The sequence below is a fragment of the Nothoprocta perdicaria genome, unplaced genomic scaffold (assembly GCF_003342845.1).
Source record: "Nothoprocta perdicaria isolate Ctin4 unplaced genomic scaffold, notPer1 scaffold_163, whole genome shotgun sequence".
NCBI classification, from domain to species: Eukaryota; Metazoa; Chordata; class Aves; order Tinamiformes; family Tinamidae; genus Nothoprocta; species Nothoprocta perdicaria.
In genome coordinates this window covers 937,129-956,589 of record NW_020454794.1, presented here as the reverse complement: position 1 = coordinate 956,589, position 19,461 = coordinate 937,129, and the positions used below count along the sequence as shown (strand labels likewise).

Sequence of the window (19,461 nt, the reverse complement as noted above, 5' to 3'; positions counted from 1 at the left end):
TCCTGGAAAGCCCCATTCTGCGTCAAACCCTGCAGAAGGGAACATATAATTATTCACCAATTTCAGCTAACGCATCCAACTGGCAAAGGTAATACTGAAGAGAGCAAACCGTCACCCAGAAAGCATCACAGAATCCTTCAGGTTGGAAGGGACCTCTAGAGATCATCCAGTCCAAACCCTCTGCTCCAGCAGGGACACCCAGAGCACGGGGCACAGGGCGGCATCCAGGCGGGTTTGAAGACCTCCAGAGAAGGAGACTCCACAGCCTCCCTGGGCAGCCTGTGCCAGGGCTCTGGCACCCTCTGTCACCTTGTTCAAATTGAGAGGATTACTCCTAAGCGCACGCTCGCCGTGAGATACTTGGTGCTTGTTGCTGAAGCAGGGAGAGCCAATGCAACTTGCCTTCAGTAGCCCGTGAGGTGCATGTCATAAGGCTGCATTTCTGCATCGGTGGCAGGAATAAGTGACCATGGACCCAGGGRTCACGTAGATGTGCCTAGCACACCATTGAGTCTGCATTAATATATTTTGCTTTTATAAGCATAGCCTGTTGAGACATGTTCTCTGTGGTGATATGGTTCCCGTATGTGACTGCTTATATATGTTTTATGTATATTAAACTATCTGCTTCACAAACCCTATAATTTTCAATAAATATTGGCTTTTCCTAAGGTGACATCCTATAAAAGCAGGTGATTGTAAAACAAAAGAAAAAATCCTTCCTTGTTCTGCCTCCTCCTTGCTAATTGTTTCTCTTGTTAGTGTGCTGTCCTAGAAAAGAGTTGGAAACTGTTTCCTGCTTGGTTTCCAAAATGTCGACACTTCAGTGCTTTGTATAAGGAATTCCAAGTGCCCAGAAAAGCCCTTAATAGTTACGTGATGAGTGGGTACAGTTAATAATTAATTGTTTAAGAGATGTTAGTTCAACATCTCTGTGAGTCATAAATGTACTATCCTCGGTTTATATGTTGGAAACCAAAACATCATTAGCTCTACCAAAGGACCTAGGAACATGAAGAATTAGGTGCTCCAGTATCTAATTTCAGTAACCCGCCTCCTGAAATACAGAACTAGGGATTCGGCACATGAGCTCCCTATCTGGTGCATGGGGTCTCAGGATAGAATCCCGGACATCTGGATGAAGCCAGTGAGAGGTTCTGGATGAGGCCTGTGAGAGCTGCCAAAGTGAAATACTATGAAAAAATTTGCCCCAATGCAGCCTTTCTCTCCTCAGTTTGCAGCTTGTACAGCACAGAGAGGCTTGTGGGACTGGAAAAAAAAAAAAAGAGCAAGAGAAAACATGCCATTTTCCCCAAGATTTTGTCATGGGAACACTGAGTCCAGACACCAAACTGCTCTGGCCGTAGATCCACACAGGAGCAGACAACTAAGTGCTCCCAGCTGGATGCTTGGCCCAGGGCTTGGGGGAAGGACACTTGGTAGGTGCTGCTTGGAGCTCTCCTGGATTGAGCTCCAAATGCCTTGCCTAGAGTTATGTTAGGTGCAGAAAAGAAAATAATGCAAATGTATAAGCCATAAGGCTGGGAAAGGCAAATCTAGAGGGTTTGGGGATAAACAAGCCTGTGAGGGAAGCTACGGATGTGTCTTTAACTGGTCGGTCTGGGACAGGCCTCCAGCACACATCATGTGTCACGGGCAGCCTTCCCATATAGCACTTACTATATAAAATCTGTGACCTGTTGGTGTTACCTGTAATTACATCCTGGATAAAAGGGGCAATGTGAGAAATATATCCATGTGGTGACGTTTTGAAACCAGAGTTGAAACTCACAGAAGAGACAGTAATTAGCACGGGTATCGTCCCAGGTAATTTTCTGTAGCATTTTAACCACCCAGTGAAATGTGATCATGCATCTCCCACATTTAAGAACACGTGAGCAATACACAAGGCATTTCAAAATGATGCTCCATTTTGATCACATCCCAAGAAAAAGGAATGAGAAAAATGTAGACTACTTGGTGTGTGAATAGAAAAAAATGAAGATCTGTGAGTGGTGGTACTGTAAGCTCAGAGGAGCTCCTTTCTAGCTTGCATAGTCATTTATCTCATGGAAACAGATGTAAATTGCTATCTTTTTTCAATAGGGTAGCATTTTATGACCACTCAGGAATCACTTCAGCTCAGTATAAGAAACAATGTCTGTGGAAGACCACGGGGAAGCTGTGTGTGAGCTGCAGTCTTTTGACAGGATTCAACTATGAATCCTGGGAGGCTTCCCTGCTTCTTAAGCTTAAGAAGATATGGGTAACATCTGATCAACTCCTCCTCTCYCCTTGACCTTCCATCTCTTCCCTCCTGCTCATATAATGTGCTGACCAGAATCCTTCAGATGAAGAATTCAGCACTGGCATCTTTTATGTTTAAAAATGACACAACCGTCCTTTTTCTCCTCCAGTTAATATTCTGGGTTGCATCTTCCTTTTATAAGGATTAAAGCTAAGCGGTGCATGTGATAGCTTTGCTTTCTATCTGTTATTTTCTAAGATGCCATATTACTACCTTACAGTATGTGAAATGTTACCTTTTGCTATTTAACCAACTAAGCCCTAGCAAAAGACTTAAGATGGAGTCGCCATCTAGTCTRAGACACCATAATGAGATATCACGGTTGTACATGAAGAACAAATGCCTTGCCTTACTGTAGTCTGTGGGAAGAAGTCYATGAATTTCCATGTTTCACCCATATAAATTATTTGTACATTTAAGTCTCAGTTTATCCCACATCCTAATCCTCACTAAACAACAGGGCTAGGTTTTCCAGCCAAGCTTCATTCCTTCTTACTAGCTCATGATGTACATCCGTGATATTTGTGTTCACAGATTTATTGATTTTAAGAACAAGGCCTACTTCTTCATCTCCTGGACCTTAGAGACTAAAACCATCATCTGTTTTTAACCCAGAAATTAGCATCCTCTCAAAATAGTATGTCTCACCCAGCAGGTCTCAAGGTCTCCACAAGGAAACTTAAGGAAAAACTCATGCATCAGGTAATCTAGATCAGAAATCTACTCCAAGATAATCTTTCTTTCCTAGCCTCCACACTTACTATTGCAGAGTCTGGGAAAGAGAAGAATGTGCAGACAGGGACAGGCTTAGAGGGCATTGGCCTCCCAGATGGTGACTCAAACATTTCTAGTGACTTASATGTGTGAAAAGAGTCTGTGCAGCCCAGTGCAAGTCTCACTGACACCCTCTGTGCCCACACAGGCTTCATCTGCCAAGATCTGCTCTTCCTCTTCATTTTAGCATAGCATCCAGTCACCCCAAACACGAAAGTCAAGCCTTTCCTTTGCTCCCAAAGTATTCTTGCCACCCTCTTGAATGAGACTTGCCATATGCAATGATGTAGAGAGATGTTTTTCTTTAATTCTCATTTTTGGAATGCATTTTTGGGATGCACGATGTTCRGAAAGCTTGCCAATCTGAAGTTATTGAGAAAAGAAGACAAAAGCTTTTCCAGAAATGAGCTCAGGTTGATCTGAGATGTGAAGCAAGCAGARCACTAGGCAAGAATCTGAATTTTGCCTGGCCTCTGCCACTGATTCACCGCAATCCTTTCAGCTAGTCATTTAGTGTGCAGCAGTTTACTCACTGCTAGAGGAAAAACAATAGTTATTTCCTTTCACATAGCTGTCCTGAGTTGTACTAAACAATGCTTTGGATGAAAGGAACTATAAGAATTTTAAGCTGTTATTATATATTATTTATTATACTTCAAAGTAGGTGTCATCACGCTAGAAGAGGATTATCTTTCCTAAGCCCAGAGGGTGGGTACCCTTTTGTATATATAAAACTCATCAACCACCTTGTCTCACATGAAGGCTGGCTGAAGACAGGTGAGTCTGAATTCATTCATAAAATATTCATTTAGAGGTAGAATCCTTAATTTTGCCTTGGTTTAGCATGTGTTAATTTTGTGGTTATCATGCTGCTTTTGCTTAAGCCTTAAGTCTACAATAATTTTATGACAGGAGGAGAAAAAAAGGAAGCAAATAAGTGTTTATAATATGTCAATTTTCTGTGTGTGGAAACAACTACCAACTGCTGCTTTCAATGGATTTGCCATTAAATTAACAGGCAGTGGATCAAGCCACATTGATCCAACTTGACAATACTCATTATTCGTGTTAGAGCTCAAACTGAGCTGCTCTGTGGGCCCACCACAGGCTGTGAGCATTTGCTGGTTGAACAAACTCTCTGAGGACGAGGGAGTCTTTCCAACACCATCAATGACCTCCTTGTGTTTGTGTGTCCCTGAAGTTCGATTTACATGGAAATGCCTGTTGGACTAGAGAAAAGGCCAGGCATTATGAAAATCAATAAGGCATTTCCAAGTGATAATAATGTTGTGTGATGGCTTTGTCAGCCTCATGACATGTTTTGTACTTGAAATCCTACTGGGGAAAAGCATTTTTAAACCAAAAAAAAAAGAAAAGAAAAAGAAAAAAAAAGAAAAACCTCTGTGCACTAACAGGCAAGTTAGGTGCAATTTATGTTTTTTCATTTTTTCCAGTTGATAGCTATTATCTGACAATATTTCGGAATGTTAATAATAAGCCTAACTGATGCATTTATTACTAGAGTAATTATCTGCCATTATTAAATACAGGAATTAATGCAAAAAATTGAAATTGCTTTGCTCGCTCTTAGCAAAGAATTTTCAGTTCTTGAAAGCATGTTTTTTCCAAAAACCAAGGGAAAAAAAAGTGACACCTTTTGAACAGGAAAAGAAAGGATCTTTGTACTCTGCAGCAAGCCAGACTTCAAACACCTGCATATTTAGATACATCTCTGCACTGTACTGTGCTTTTGTACTGTAAGGACATGCAAAAGATGTTCAAGAAGGGCTATACGGGTGAGGGATATGAAATGATGGGGCAAAATATCCCTCCTGCCTGGCTCTCAGTAGAGATCTCCTTGCTCACATGAGCTGCATGGGCTCAGGGCTTCCCCCTCAATGCCAAAGCGGAGGGCAAGCAAGACCAGGCAGATGTTGAACCACAAGAAGGGGTGGCATCACCCAAAATGGGTCTCTCTCCACTTGCTTCTCCTCCCAGCACCTTTAGGGAAGCCACTGGCTGCTGGGAGAGCCCAGGGCAGCATATCATGGGTGCAGGGTCCACAGGGAAGGGGACCCCCCAGCTTCGCTCAGTGCTGTTGCTGACCAGTGCCTAGCAGTGCCAGCAACTTCTGGCAGGCAAACATTGCTACAGTGCCATTGGAAACCTCACTCATTTCTTCATGTTTTCTGCACTGGTTCTTCATGTTGCATCGCTGATGTCCTCACATTCTGCCAACGGACGTGTTTTCAGGTTTCCTGGGGCTGCTGAAGACAAGTGTCACCATGGGCTCTGCACTGCTGCTGCTCGGCCTTGCCGCCCTTATCGGTGAGCCAGGGCCTCGGTTGGGTTGAGTTTGGTGCCAAGAGCATYGCCATGAGCTGTTCATAGAGGGAGCATGGGGAGGAGGAGCACGGGGAGGTCCCCTTTCTGTACCATTCTGTACAACTATGAGTGGTTAAATGTCCTCGGTTTTCATGGGAGGTTGCTTGCATCCCGCCTGCACCAGGCTCGGCACCAAGATGCAATAACAGGCATTTCTCTTCGTGGTTTTCCCAGGTAATCTTATCTGATCCCTCCACCTACTCAGAAACCACCCCGCAGATGTCATTGGCTGCTTGATAGAGTCTATTAATTCATTAGACATTGAGGAAACAGCATAATTTGCCCAGACCACACTGACGCTCACCCAAGTAAATACCTGAATGAGTTACAGTGGGACATAGGAGATGTCCTCCACAGGGGTGTCTTGATACCATCAGCCAAGGGGGCCCAAGATGTCAAGGGGCATTGCCTGGAAAGAGTCTCAAACTCTCAAACACAGAGCGTGTGTGTGTCTCAAACACAGAGGCTGTGGGCCCCTTTCCCCAAAGCGGCTCAGTGGGGCATGACCCAATATATGTGAGACATCGATAGATTAATTCCCTTCAACTCATTAAATTAGGAATGAAAGATTTCTGTTCCTTAGATCTCATTGATAATGTTCTTGACGGAGAGCAGTGACAACAGCACGAACACGATGAACTCAGGATTATTTGGCTAATTGGTCTGGACGCGACCTTCACGCTTAACCTTTGTCCACTTGCACAACGCTGCTCCATGATCTTACGTTTTCCATGATGTTATGTTTTCCAACACCTCTGTTTACTGTTTCAGCTCCATCTGTGAGTTACAGTTGCTATGGCGATATAAGTACTTTCCAAGCCCCYGTGACTTCCTGTGCAGCCGCAAGAAGTCGTGACTGTGGTAGGTATAAAGCACTGCTTGATTTGCCATATTTCAGCATAGAGGTCTACGTGTAGATGACGGAGAGACGCTTCATTTTGCACTATTGCCAAGGTAAAGGTGGTACAGCTAGTCAGTTAGCCGAAGAAGGAACAAAGCAATCCAAAATAAAGTGGTCAGTGCTGCTAGTTCTCAGATGGGAGGACTCAGTTATGGCTCTACAGTCAGGATCAGCTTCTAGGCAAGGCGAAATGGCACCTTCTCGAAAGCCCGCAGCCTCTCAGCTTCAAGGGGAAGCCACCCAAAAGCTGGCATGTTTGGCTGACACGTCACAGGCTCTGATCAAAGGAGGTAGGTCCTAAGCTTTAGTCATCCTACTGCTGAGTGACACAGTTTTTGTAGCTCCTTCCCAATTCCTGGCACATTGTGGGATGCTAAGTTCTTCAGACAACATGTTATTTTCTTTTGGGAAGGATCAGAACTTGTGGCGGAAATAAAAAGACATGTTAGCACTATAAAATGGGGAGCAGAAAGCAAGCTGTCCTTTGCCACGTGTACATCCCTGGCTTAGCTGAAGGCCAGTGGCCCCAGACAAGATAGCCACCAGAGCGAACAGCCTTCTTTACAGCCACTTCACATGGTTTCCACTCAGGAAGACTTCCACACTGGATTTTATTTCCTTTCCCATTTCTTTTCCACCATCTGAACACTGTAGGGGCTCACCAGTCCTCAGAAGAGGCCCATAGGGAGCAGATAGAAGGAAATAGCAATAGCTGGGAGCAAGGCTCTAGCAGAGGGGATCCCAGCCTGGTACCAGTACCCATCCCAAAGAACCATAGAATCAYAGAATCATTATGGTTGCAAAAGACCTTCAAGATCACTGAGGCCAATCCTAAATCCCTCACCAACGTGTCCTTAAGTGCCTCATCTACACGTTTCTWGAACCCTGCCAGGGATAGTGAGTCCAGCACTTTCCTGGGCAGCCTGTTCCAATGCTAAACTACTCTTTCTGTGGGGAGGAGGATGCCCATTATTCCGCTGAAATTAGGTAGATGAAACTCCCTTTACGCTACTAGTCTTACGCAACATCCTATGCCTATTTTCTGTCTTTGTGTTATTGCCAGGTGTCACTAAATAGCAGGCTGCCTTAGGCTTCTACATTGGACGGAGCTGAATATCTCTTTAGAACTCACTGACTGCACTGCCCAGACCTCCAGGGATAACTGGAGGGTTCGACACATACCTCATATGTAGGAACCTCCACAGCAGATACCCTGAGTGTGGTGTGGTGTCCAAGGGTGAATCTGAATCTACTCAATTGCAAAAGTGGTTAAAAACTCTTTATTAACAGGCTGACAACCATTAATACTGTTTGCTGGTTATTAGTGATACTCTTTTTTTTTTTTGAAACACATTTTGAAATTTTGCTTTTCCAGCAGTGCAGCAGCAAAGGAGGAGTATGGATTGCACAGTCCTACCTCTTCAGACAGCAGTAGCCAGTGGGCGACCAAAGCTGCCCTCTTTACCTTGTCACCAATTCAGAGATAAACACAGCATATTGGCACTCCAGCTCAGCAATGATGACCAGAAGTCAATGGGCTGTGTGTGTGCCTCAAATGTGTAGCTGCATTTTTTTCTTTGCAAACAAGAATTTACACCTTTGATACACAAATTAACTGGAAAGCGAAGATGTCAAAAGCTAGGGTATGTAAGTTTGCTTTTTCCTCTGCTACAGGAATGGATGCAGTAAAGCAGACTTTTCAGATCGACTCTGTACGTCTGAGGAAATATGAGATCCCGATTAAGAGAGTAGCCAGAAACCTGTGCTTGGACCCAGCCCTCATCGCTGCCATCATCTCGCAGGAGAGCCGTGTTGGCCTCCTCTTGAACAACGGCTGGGACCAGGGAAGACGCAAGTTTGGCTTGATGCAGGTACTGCAGTTAAGAGAACGAACATTAGAAATCCTGGCTACCAAAGCACTAATACTAGGTATTTCAGGGCTTGATCTTAGCAAATGTCAGTCTGATATCCAAGGCATCACTTAAATGTATTCCCTTTCAAAACCGTATTGAAGTTTTGGCTTAAGGGTTACCTTAATTAAGGTCACTTACCTGAATCATGGCCTAGGAATATGAAAAAAGGGAGAAGCTGTAGTCGTGTTTCTGTTCAGACACAAACTAACTTTCTTATTTGACTTTTCTAGATTGATAGACAGTATCCTAACCTTTATGGGACCTGGGATAGTGAAGAACACATAAATCAATGCTCAAATATCCTAGTGGTTGCCATCAATGAAGTTCGGGCAAGACATCCTACCTGGACCACGGAACAGCAGCTGAGAGGTACAATATCTGCTATGTATTAGAAAAGGACCCTTGAAGTTAGGTGCAGACAATGCAAAAAGTTGCATTAGCTGCCCCAACAAGATTTTCATGACTAGCATTTTTAAAATCGGAAAAAAAAMCCACTTCTTATTTTCCCATCAGTACTTTGGTTTCTGATTCATGTTTCACCGTGTGCATTTACAAATTTTCATACTGATGTAGGTTCAGTTTTATTTCCTGCATGCTATTCTGTTAGGGTTTTTCTTTTTCTTTCCCAATTTGTACATACATTTTAAATATCATAAGAAGGTTTCTAATAACACATAATTAACAAGAGGTCATGATTTGTTGTTTATACTCCAAAGTGGCAGAAGCCTCTGAGTGATGTGAGCCCTTTGCATTTGTTGGTGTTGTTTGTAAAGAAAAACAACATCAGTCTGGCAGATTTTACAGCATCTCTTACCAAAAAAAAAAGAGGTTTTCTAGTTTAAAAGCAACAACACCAAAACAGCTGCCAGCAACTAAACCATAGATATATGCAGCTTCCCAGGTAAAAGCTGCTCACGGGRCACTCATGTTTCTACCTGCATTCAGAAACTATATTGGGACGTTAGCTGCATGACAGCTTTCCTGCAATGGGAAAGGATGGATAGAGCCCCAGCAGTTTTCCACTTGAATTCAGGAACAAAAGTTCACAGAGCGCCCCTAACATGGAGTGGCCAGGCCATGGCTGATGCCAAGTGATTGCCCAAGTGTCTTTAAAGGAAAAGCAGGCTGGTGGAAAAGCTTGGTGGACATGGACAGGTTTCTAGTTATCCTCTCATCTTTGTCCTACAAGGGAAATGATTGTGGGTTCTCAATGCATTGCAAAATAAGGATTTTGAAGACTGAGATACTTTTCAGCAATTAAAAACAGTCATTTAGCAAGCAGTTTTATATGCATGTTAAGATTTATTGCCTTTTTAGCTAGGAATTTCAATGTTTCAAACTTTAATTTTATTTATAAGCCAAAAATGATAATTTTTTTTTTTTTTTTCATTTCTTCTAGGGGGAATCTGTACCTATCGTTCAAGGATTGGCAATGTCCAGGTCTACGATGAAGACCCATGCCAAAGAGACGACCACTATGTCAATAATGTTATTAGGCGAGCCCAGTACTTCAAGAGGAATGGGTTCTAGCTCAGAAATTAACCCCATCAAAGAGCCTCTTTGCAGATGGACTGGCCTTCTCGCAACTTGGGAAGACACAGGATCATCTGAAGGAAATTAATGTTGCATAGACTAACCCGATAGTGACTGTAGTACCCAAACCAGTTCCTGCAGGGTTTCCTGGTAAGCATGTGCTGGAAGCAGCAGCAAAGGACTTGCTCCAGCAATCCAGTGTCCCCTGTCCCCAACTGTCCCCCCTCGCCTGGCAAAGGGAGCAGGACAATGCCACAGGACAAGCTCAGCAGCGCCTGCCAGAGGGTACCGGGGACTGTCAAGAACTAAAGTCTAGAGCTCAGGGCCTTTAAAAGGAAGAAGGAAACAAGCTGATCATGTTTAAATATTGGATTAGGAAGGAGTCATTCACCTCCTCCCATTCAAAACTGAACTTAGGACTGATTGTGTATCCCCCAAATGCAGATGTRCAAGCAGTTCTGCCTTTGTACCAGCTGTGCTGTTCCTGTCTCCATCCTCATCCTTCCCTCTACCATCCAAAAGGGAGGAAAAAGCTCTCAGAATTAAAGCCTTCTTTCCTCTTGATTATGCTGGCTACTTGACAATGAAGAGATTTCTCCCYGAGTCTTTGATCTTTGGGCATTTCTACATTTAGCTGATTATTCCTGTGGCTAGTTGCATTAGGAAAACACAAAATACACATATTTTTTAGTCTCTTTAGACCTGAAGCCCACAGTAGTGGCATGGTTAGTAAATTCTACAGGGTAAAAAACAACCTTACACAGAGAAATACTCTTCAAATTCAAAATACTGCAAGTGCTGTATGAAGCAAGCAGCACACCTCTCTGTTAGAGACCAATTCTCCAAGCAGGAACCAGCTGCGCATGTACCCACCACAGGAACTGGTAGTGTCGGTGTAAACCTCACAACCTCTCCGGTTTTAGCTTGGCACATCTATACTGTGGCCCATTAAGTTTAGAAAATGCTTATATGTCAGTGTCTGTCCCTCTGTCAGGAATYCCAGCTTTTAATTAGGAAATGGTTTGGATTTGGGTTTACAAACTTTGTTTGGGAAAGTGTATTTCAATGTGGATGGATTTGGGTGCAAATTTAGATTTACTGAGAATTCAAATAAATAGAAATTGTGTATTCCAATGTTGCAAGTGACTCATCCTTGCCAGTGGGTAGCAACATGTGACTTCACTAAATAATCCAGTCCAATCCTCTTGATCTGGAGCTAGAGCTCAAGCCAAAACCACATTGGGGAAAAGTCCCTAGTGAAACAGAGCGGGGAAAAGTACTGAACTGAGAGACAGAATGAGGAGGCAGATTCCCAGGCTCCAGCCTTTAAGCAGTGCCTAGGACATGGGGACGAAGTTCATCTTTAGCCTTTCAGCCACCWTTTCAGAGGCACAAGGGTGTTCTGCTGTTTGTCACCAGTGCTCATGTCCAGAAGCACGAGGTTAGTGTGACCCACGGTGCATGAATGTGSGCTGCCCGCAAGGGTCACTGCAGCTGGGCTGAAAGCTGACTTGGAGAAAGCTATTGCAAGCAGAACAATTTTAACTCTCTTCTCCCTGGTTTCTTATGGTCTCACCAGTCACTCTTCTGCTTACCCTTCACGGCAAGGACTGCCCTTAATTAAAGCAGTTGCAGGCAAATTCAGAGTTTGTCATCTCTGCAGATCAGAAGGAGCTGTAAGACCTCTTTAGTGCTGCTGATGTTTTTATAAGATTACAGCAAACAATTCAATGTTGAGCAGCCAGAGGTATTAAGCTATTCATTATTTAGTCTTTAGTGAACTCTGCACTATACAAAGAAAATAACTTTAGTAAAATCACCACTCTGTAATAAGAACTTTAAAATATATCACATGATTTGATTATCTGAAATAGCTCATGTAAAATTCATAGGTTGAAGTCTGCTTCATTATGTTATGTAAACCACTCACTTTATTTCACTTCCTATAACTCCTTTACTAATGCTCTGAATAAAACCAGGTCAACCCAGTCTGTAGGAGATGCATGAAATGGAAAGAGATTTAATGCACCTAATTTTGATGTCACTGTGGTTATATGATACTTCATGATCCTTGACCTGACTGCCCTCTAATAACTTCAGCTTCATTTTTCGCTTGCTTTTGGACACTGCACACACATCTGGTGGATCAATATGAACTTCAGATGCAAGGGAGGAATCCCAATGCTGACTACTTGCAGAAAGTGGCTTTTTTGAGCTTGGAGGGTGAACAAGAGTGGAACTGGTATTGGATTCATTCATGTTTCCTGTTTGCTGACAGCAAGTACTCTGCTACTTGTGCATGTTACCATCGGTGGGGATCTGAGAGTTCCTCAGGAGCCCAGTTTTGACAAATGACAAATGTCATAGTGTGCCACTCAAGAAGTTACTCGTTATGGTAACACCTGAGGGCTTGTAGAGCTGCCTGCTGGTTAGGGAGAAAAGTTTAGTCCACTTAAAAGAAGACTCGACTGCCACAATTGCACATTTTGCTGCAAATATTATTTCAGGACATTGCTTATCATGCACCACAAGCTTATACTGAGTACACAAAATCCGAGTGGAAAAAAAAAAGAAAGATGTAAAGACTGATTGCTTGGTASGCCGCCAGGAATGAACAAATAACCAAGGAACGCTTAACACCAGCACAAGCAACGGCTTAAGCAAACCTTTCCTGGCAAACATTCACACTGATTTTCCCCTCTAATCTTTTCATAATCACTCCCGTCTGCTTTGCCCAGAGGCATTTGTTCCACCGATGCACACAGGGCTGTCGTGGTGGCACCATGCTGCCCTTTATACCTGCTGCCTATTATGAAGCTGCACTGGGCATAGGTGGCCACATTGGGCTTCATGGGCTGCCCTGGGCAAGAGGAGACCATAGACACGCTATGTTGGTGATAGTTCAGTCCAGCCAGCTGTGCAAAGGGTTGAAATGGCCCTGCATGCCAAAACACATGCCAGAACAAGGACATCCCTGAGRGACCATGACCATGGGAAAACACATGGGGCAGGGACACACCTGAGGTACCATGGCTGTGGGGAATCCACATCAGGGAGGGCCACCTCTACAGGGCCATGGTCACAGGGCATCCATGCTGAGTCTGGGACATCTCAAGGGAACCATGGAGGACCTATGTGAGGCAGAGACACCTCAAGGGACCAGGGCCATAGAGGATCTACATGGGGCAGGGACACCTCAAGGGACCACAGCTATGGAGGACCCATGCAGGGGAGGGAAACCTCCAAGGGGAAGTGACTGTGGGGACCCACATGGAATGGGGACACCTCCAAGGGACCCCAAGCCATGGAGGACCCACACAGGGCAGGGTCTTCCTTAAGGACCAAGGTCATGGAGGACCCATGTGAAGGGCTGCAGTCCTACTGAGAGAGAATATTTAGGCTGACCCCAACCGCCCAGACCCCCCACTGCAGCCCCTCAGGGCAGCCATGTGGCACGCGGCAAAGTCCAAGGTGGAAGTGGAGACCCTGGAGGGTGGAGGAGAGGTATCCGACCAAAGCTGAGCCCAGGGAAGGAGGAAGGAAAGGCATTTCTCTAAGCATTTATTTGTTGATGTCTCCTTCCTTTCTTAATACCAGCACCGGTAATTAAAAGTTTTTATTGCTGGCAGTGCATTTAATTAAATCAAAGTGCCCAGGTGAAGCCTGTTCAGTCCACGATGGAAAAACATGATGGAAAAGCCTGGAAAACAAATGAGCTAATGCCGTGTTCACATGCACTGCACAGCAGGAGAAAGGGGGGTAAAGGCGTGAATTGGGGAGCAGGGAGAGGGGAAAGAAAGATCCAAAAGTGGTTGGAGCAGCCGCTGCCGCCAGGCTCCCTCCCGCCTGCACTAAGGCTGTCTGTGGCAAAAGGGCCTTAAATGATTAAAGACAGTTAATGAAACTGAGCAAACGCAGGTGCCAAACGACCATCTCACACCAAGGACCTTGCACATGCATGGCTGGAGGGGAACGGAGAGCGGGGCCAGCGGCCGCCCCACCAGCAATGCTGGGGGTGGGTCTCGGGGGAAAATGAACAATTTGCCAGGGGAAGGGGCACAGAGGAGAGGAAAATAAATAAATAAGAGGGGAAACGTCATTTCACGATGGCCTTTGGCAAAGCAGCCAAGATGGCGCCCTGCGTCGCCAGTGCTGCTGAGGCACCATGATAGCGTCCGGGCCTGCTGGGCCTGCCAAGAGGCAGGATCACAGCTCACGCCAGGGCACGGCCTCCAATAAACATAATAAACACAAGCTACAGACGCTTTTCTGTTTTCTTTTTTCTCATTCTTCCAGGAAGGAGAAGAACACAGCCCTGATTTCCCAAGATCAGGGCAGGGCAAGTGCCGAGGCTTGGCTCCTTCACGGGAGGTTCGTGTCGGGCGCTTTGAAACACTTGGAGGGTGGTGAAGCAATGCGACATTCACTGGAGGTTTTAAAGAATAATGAGGATTAATATTTAACAGTAGCAGCAGCAGACCAGGGGAATGAGACAGGTGTTTTCTTAGGGACCTTTCCAAGTAGGCTATTCTGCATCAGCATTTGCTGCAAGCAGAAAGAAATGACAAAAAAAAGAAAAATGAGGCAAGGAAGCAAAATCCCATTTGTTTGGAATCTATGTTTTGTTTTTAAATCAAATTGGGAAGTGTATTTAAGTGTTTAGTATGTATTTTGTCACAAATGTAGCAAAGCATCGATTCCTTCAGAGAACATGGGGAAAAAAGGGCAAACCTCACCATAGACACTCCTTATAATAAATAGTGAATGTGAGGTGGAAAGCTTTCTTTCCCACACCTTTGGAGACTCTTGGCAGAGGAAGCAGTTCAACAATTCATTTCACTGGCACCTGAAACAGTGGGAAAACTGTGCCCAGAGCAGGTCAAGCGAAGCCATAAGCCACATGGGAGGTGACAGACTCTAAATGCTGGAGCTGGATCGGTTTACGCCACATGTTCCCATCTTTCTCTATCAGGGACAGAAAAAATAAAGAGAAATGCCACCGCAGCAAGATAACACTGAATAACTGTGTTTGTTTTGCTCTGTTACTTGTTGAAAACATGGGCTGGGATTTGCTAGCCAAGAAACAGTCCCAAGGACTCTTTTGTGGTCAAGGCAGCAGGGCTTCATGCACACTCAGGCTGCATCACAACATACWGCCTTCCCCTCTCCAAACTGAATGTCAGCATCACTTAGATATCATTTTTCCCTGGATGCATTAATGCACACTCATCTATGCTGCTATCTTTCTTTTTTTTTTTTTTTTTCCCCCACTTGGTTTTGTGAAGTCCTTCTGGATCTCCTTGTCTCCTGCATGGTGTGCAATGCTCCTGAAAATATCACCCTCAAACTTGGAGATTTCATTGCTCACTCTCCTCATTCCTCCATCCTAGAAAGGGACTGTTAAACCTTTTACTTTGCAGAAAACAGCTTTTAGTCCATGAAAAACCTGCCCTCCACTTCTATGGTAACATATCTTCCTTAGTAATGCTGTTCTGAAACTTTGTCAAAGCCACAAGTATATTTTGCTCATGGGCCTTTATCCATGTACTTGCTGATACCCTCACAGAAGAACAAGAATCTAATCTGACTTACCTACCTAGGCACTTTGTGAGTTTGCCCAGCAGGCCAGGTATCATATAGCACCACTGGATGTGGGGAAAAAAAATCTACATGCCAAATAATGGAACCTCCTACTCTTATTACTTGCTTCTTCCTCTAACCTCCTTGGTGCAGGAGCATGGTCAGCACAAGAGGACACTTGATACCAGCTGGAGCTCATCTGAGGGATGGGATCCCTCCTTAGAGCATTCCTTCATGTTAGCTGTGGGCTTCCTGCTTGCCTTACAGGCCCTGGACATGGGAGCTGCCTCCAGTACTGGAGAGCTCCCAGCACCYACTATCTGCCAGCTTAGGGAAGCTGAACTCTGTAGCATAGACTAACACTCATCTTTCTCACACACAGTTTAAAKGAGCTTATTTGATCTGAGAATCAGTCTAGTTTCTTCTTTTAAGGCGTACTAAGATCACTACTTTCCTCCATGGACATTATTAAGCTAATTAGTGGTAGAGGAGAGATGCTCAAGAGCACAAAAGGCCATGCAGCAAGGAACAATATGACCCAAGGCATCTTGTTCCTTCACTCCTCTGAACTGCCCTATCTGCAGCCCTCTCTTCCAAAAATATTCATATCAAARAACTGGTAATATTTCTTATTAAAAGGCAGGTAAAGAGAAAATACTTCTGCTGCTTATCCCATTTCTACCCTTTAAATCAGGTTTTACCAATTCACTGCCTATTCAGCCACATCTCAATTTACATCTGGTCCTAAATCTTACCTCCTGCCASTCCAGCACTTGTCCCAGAGGACACCACTAGCATCATTATTTGCTGGAACAGCTGCTGCTCTTAAGAGGCAACAATTCCAGAGAAACCTATACTCTTATCTAGGACCACTCTCTCTTCTTACACATGGTCCAAATGGCTGTGAGAGCTATTACAGCCTTTAGGACTAAAGGACTGTGATGCAGCTCGAAAGAGAATATTACTGCAATGAGTGTAAAGAGGTCACACAATAAGCTATGTGCAGTGTGGCTCAGAGCTAGAGGATTTTTGATAAAGTTTAGCTGATCAGTGATTGTGCCTAAATCTCATGAGATTTGTCAACAGGCAACGCCTGTCCTGCACCTGGAGAGGAATAACCTCTGCACCAGGGTAGGTTAGGGGCTGACTGGTTGCAGCTCTGCAGRGAAGGATCCAGGAGTCCTGCTGGACACTATATCAGCCACGAGCCAGCAAGGCACCCTTGCAGCAAAGAAATCCTATCGTGCCCTTGGTCAGAGAGTTGTCATCGGGTTGAGGGAAGTKATCCTGTGCCTATTGGGCACCTATGTCCAGTTTTGGGCTCCCCAGTTCAAGAAGGACATTGACATCCTGGAGTGAGTCCAGCGGAGGCCACAAGGCTGCCCGGGGACATGGGTCTGTTCACTTGGAAGAGGGACAGCTTCAGGGAGACCTTTTCAGCTACTGGCACAGAGTTTATAGAGGAGATGGGAGTTACATCCTTCTCGGAGGTGCACAGCAAGAAGGTGAAAGACAACGGTCACATGAAGCAACAAAGAAGATTTGGATTTGATAAAAAGAAAGGAATTTTTCAGAAGAAAAAGTGAGTGGTTAATCGCTGTAACAGGCTCCACAGAGGGGATAGGGAATCTCCATCCTTGGAGATGCTCAGAACATAACAGGAACAGGCCATGAGCAACCTTATCTAGCTTTGAAGCTGGCCCAGCTTTGAGTAGGAGGTTAGAATAAAGACCTCCAGAGGTCCCTTCCAGCTTAAGCTATTCTGTAATTCTGTGATTCTGTGAATAYGAAGCCCAAGGGGTGAATRAAAGATGCAAATGTACCCTTCACAGCAAACCCAGAGAGAGATGGTGAAAGAGCTACTCACACATATGCTGCAGCTTGCCCCATGGAGGAGTTCCCCACATTGGCTCCGGGCAGGGAAGCAGGAGCACTGGCATAATTTAAATGCCAGATTTCAGGGGAGAGAGAGTCAGCGAAAACAGAGGGAAGCCAATTCCCTCAGAATTTATGGACCTGGACTAAAACAACAGATCTAGCATACGAATTAGCATTTTGGCACACGTAGCCCTTTTTCTCAATAAAACCAATCTTTGTTTTAGAGTTAAATAAACAATATTTTTAAAAGCCTTTTTTTTTTTTTTTTTTTTCTTTTCCTGGTTGCTGCATTTCCCTGACTGCAGACTACCACAGAGAATAAATTCAAGTAGCAAAGCAGATCAGACTGGCTGGGTAAATGCTCTTCATACACAGGAACCATAATCCCATACAGGAGTACGAGAATGGTGGGAGAGAGGAAATCATGAGGCGGAAGGGGAATCTCCTTCTAGAAAACAGAAAGAAGATGCAGAAGTTCAGCTAATCCTATAACCACAGCAACCAATTAATATCTCAGTATATTTGCCCTCTTCCCTCCAAATGAAAAAGGGTGGAAACACCTGTTGTTCTGTTCAGTAGCAGTTTCCCCTTCCTTGAGCTTTCCGAGAGATGTGTTAAAACAAAATCACCTTGAGCAAATACGCGAGAGCCACAAAGCTCTTCTCTGTCTAGTTATTGTCTGAGCAATGAAGGTTAATCTGGGGGATCAACAGGCAAATCGATCACTACTCACATTGTGCAAAAGCTCCATATCATGAAAATGTAGTCAGAGGTGAGGTGATATCCAGGGTATACATATCATGGAAGGAGATGGGGGCTCTTGAAGAAGTACATACACAGAATACAGTTGTGGCCCTTCTGGCTGTGAACAGACTCATCAACAGCTGGAATCAGCCCCATGACAGACCCAGGCCATGGCTCTTTGGCCYATGAAGTCCTCATACACGTTGCTTTCTACCTTCTACACATGCTTTAGGGCATGGCTCAGGAGACAAAACCAGAGCCCGCCAGGCAATACTTTCCCCTGCTGCAGTATTTGTGGTGGTGGTGTGAGATTGCCCCCCAGCTGTCCGACTGGCTGTAGCATAGATCATAGAATCCTTAAGGTCAGAAGAGTCCTTTAGAGGTCATGTAGTCCAACCCCCCTGCACACACACGATAACTTTGACCGCCACACTTGAGGCTGACTCTGTATATCTGGGCCTTGATGCATCCTTCTTCCTCCTCATGTTGTGTCTCCTCAAAGCCAGCATTGAGCAGGGGCTGGGACAGGAGAAACGGGAAGGCACTGGCAAAGGTTTCAGGGACTGCTTGGAATGGACGGAAAGCATTTGGAAATACCATTTCTGGGAATGGTGAGCAGGAGAGGTGTCTCTGGCATAGGCAAAAAAGCTTGGTCTGCAAATGTAAGGCACCCTATGGCCTTCTGATTCAAGCAATCATAGCCAAACAACCTGTTATTCATGTGGCACAGAGGTCTGCAGCTCCTGAGGAGTGCTGGCTCCGCATGGCAAATGGCACCTGCCCCGTTGCGAATCGCCGCGTGCCAGGAAACTCCCCACCTCCCCGCAGAGAGCAGCATGGAGGCAAGTGCCTGAATCATCTGGGGGACGAGCTGGGCTCATTCAGCAGCAGCACAGAAACCAAAGCAAGAGAAAAGCAGAGCTCAAGAGAGGTATGAGCAGTGCACCTTGTACAGGGGGCACCCTGTCCAGCCCCAAGGAGAGAGCTAGGCCTGTGCAGGGCTGCAGGCCCCCTCGTGCCACACAGCCGGTACCTAAGGGCTGGTCATGGCCCTCTTTTATTTAGCAGGTGCCAGAGCAAGAGCAGGAGAAACACTGGTCTTGGAGAAAACACTTGCAGGAAGGCTGGAGTCCTTGCCTTTAGTTTTGCCGACATCACGGTTCCTTTCACAACTGGGTTATGAAACACACGAAAAATGTGGCTGCAGAAACACCCAGAGAAAGATAAAGGGGTTTGTTGTTGTTTCGAAATCTGGGAAAAGCCACTCCTGAGAATATACTTGGTGCCACGCCAGGGTCTATAACGGCACAGGCTCTATTTGCACTTGAAAACTGGCTGTTAGGCCTGGCAAAACCACAGCCCCGTGCATTTCATCACATGCCAGGTTAACGTAAAAAGGGAGGCGCCTCGCCACATATATCCAACGTCCCAAAGCCTCGGTGCCG

General features: G+C 45.0%; 1 protein-coding gene across 1 annotated transcript; it reads left to right on the top strand.

The window, feature by feature from the left end:
• Nucleotides 1–5,367: 5,367 nt before the first annotated feature.
• LOC112944230 (lysozyme g-like) lies at nucleotides 5,368–9,811 on the top strand. Its single transcript, XM_026035613.1, has 5 exons — nucleotides 5,368–5,410; nucleotides 6,239–6,328; nucleotides 8,043–8,239; nucleotides 8,512–8,650; nucleotides 9,681–9,811. The coding sequence occupies exons 1-5, from the start codon at nucleotides 5,368–5,370 to the stop codon at nucleotides 9,809–9,811; spliced, it is 600 nt and encodes a 199-aa protein (XP_025891398.1).
• The last annotated feature ends 9,650 nt before the right edge of the window (nucleotides 9,812–19,461 follow it).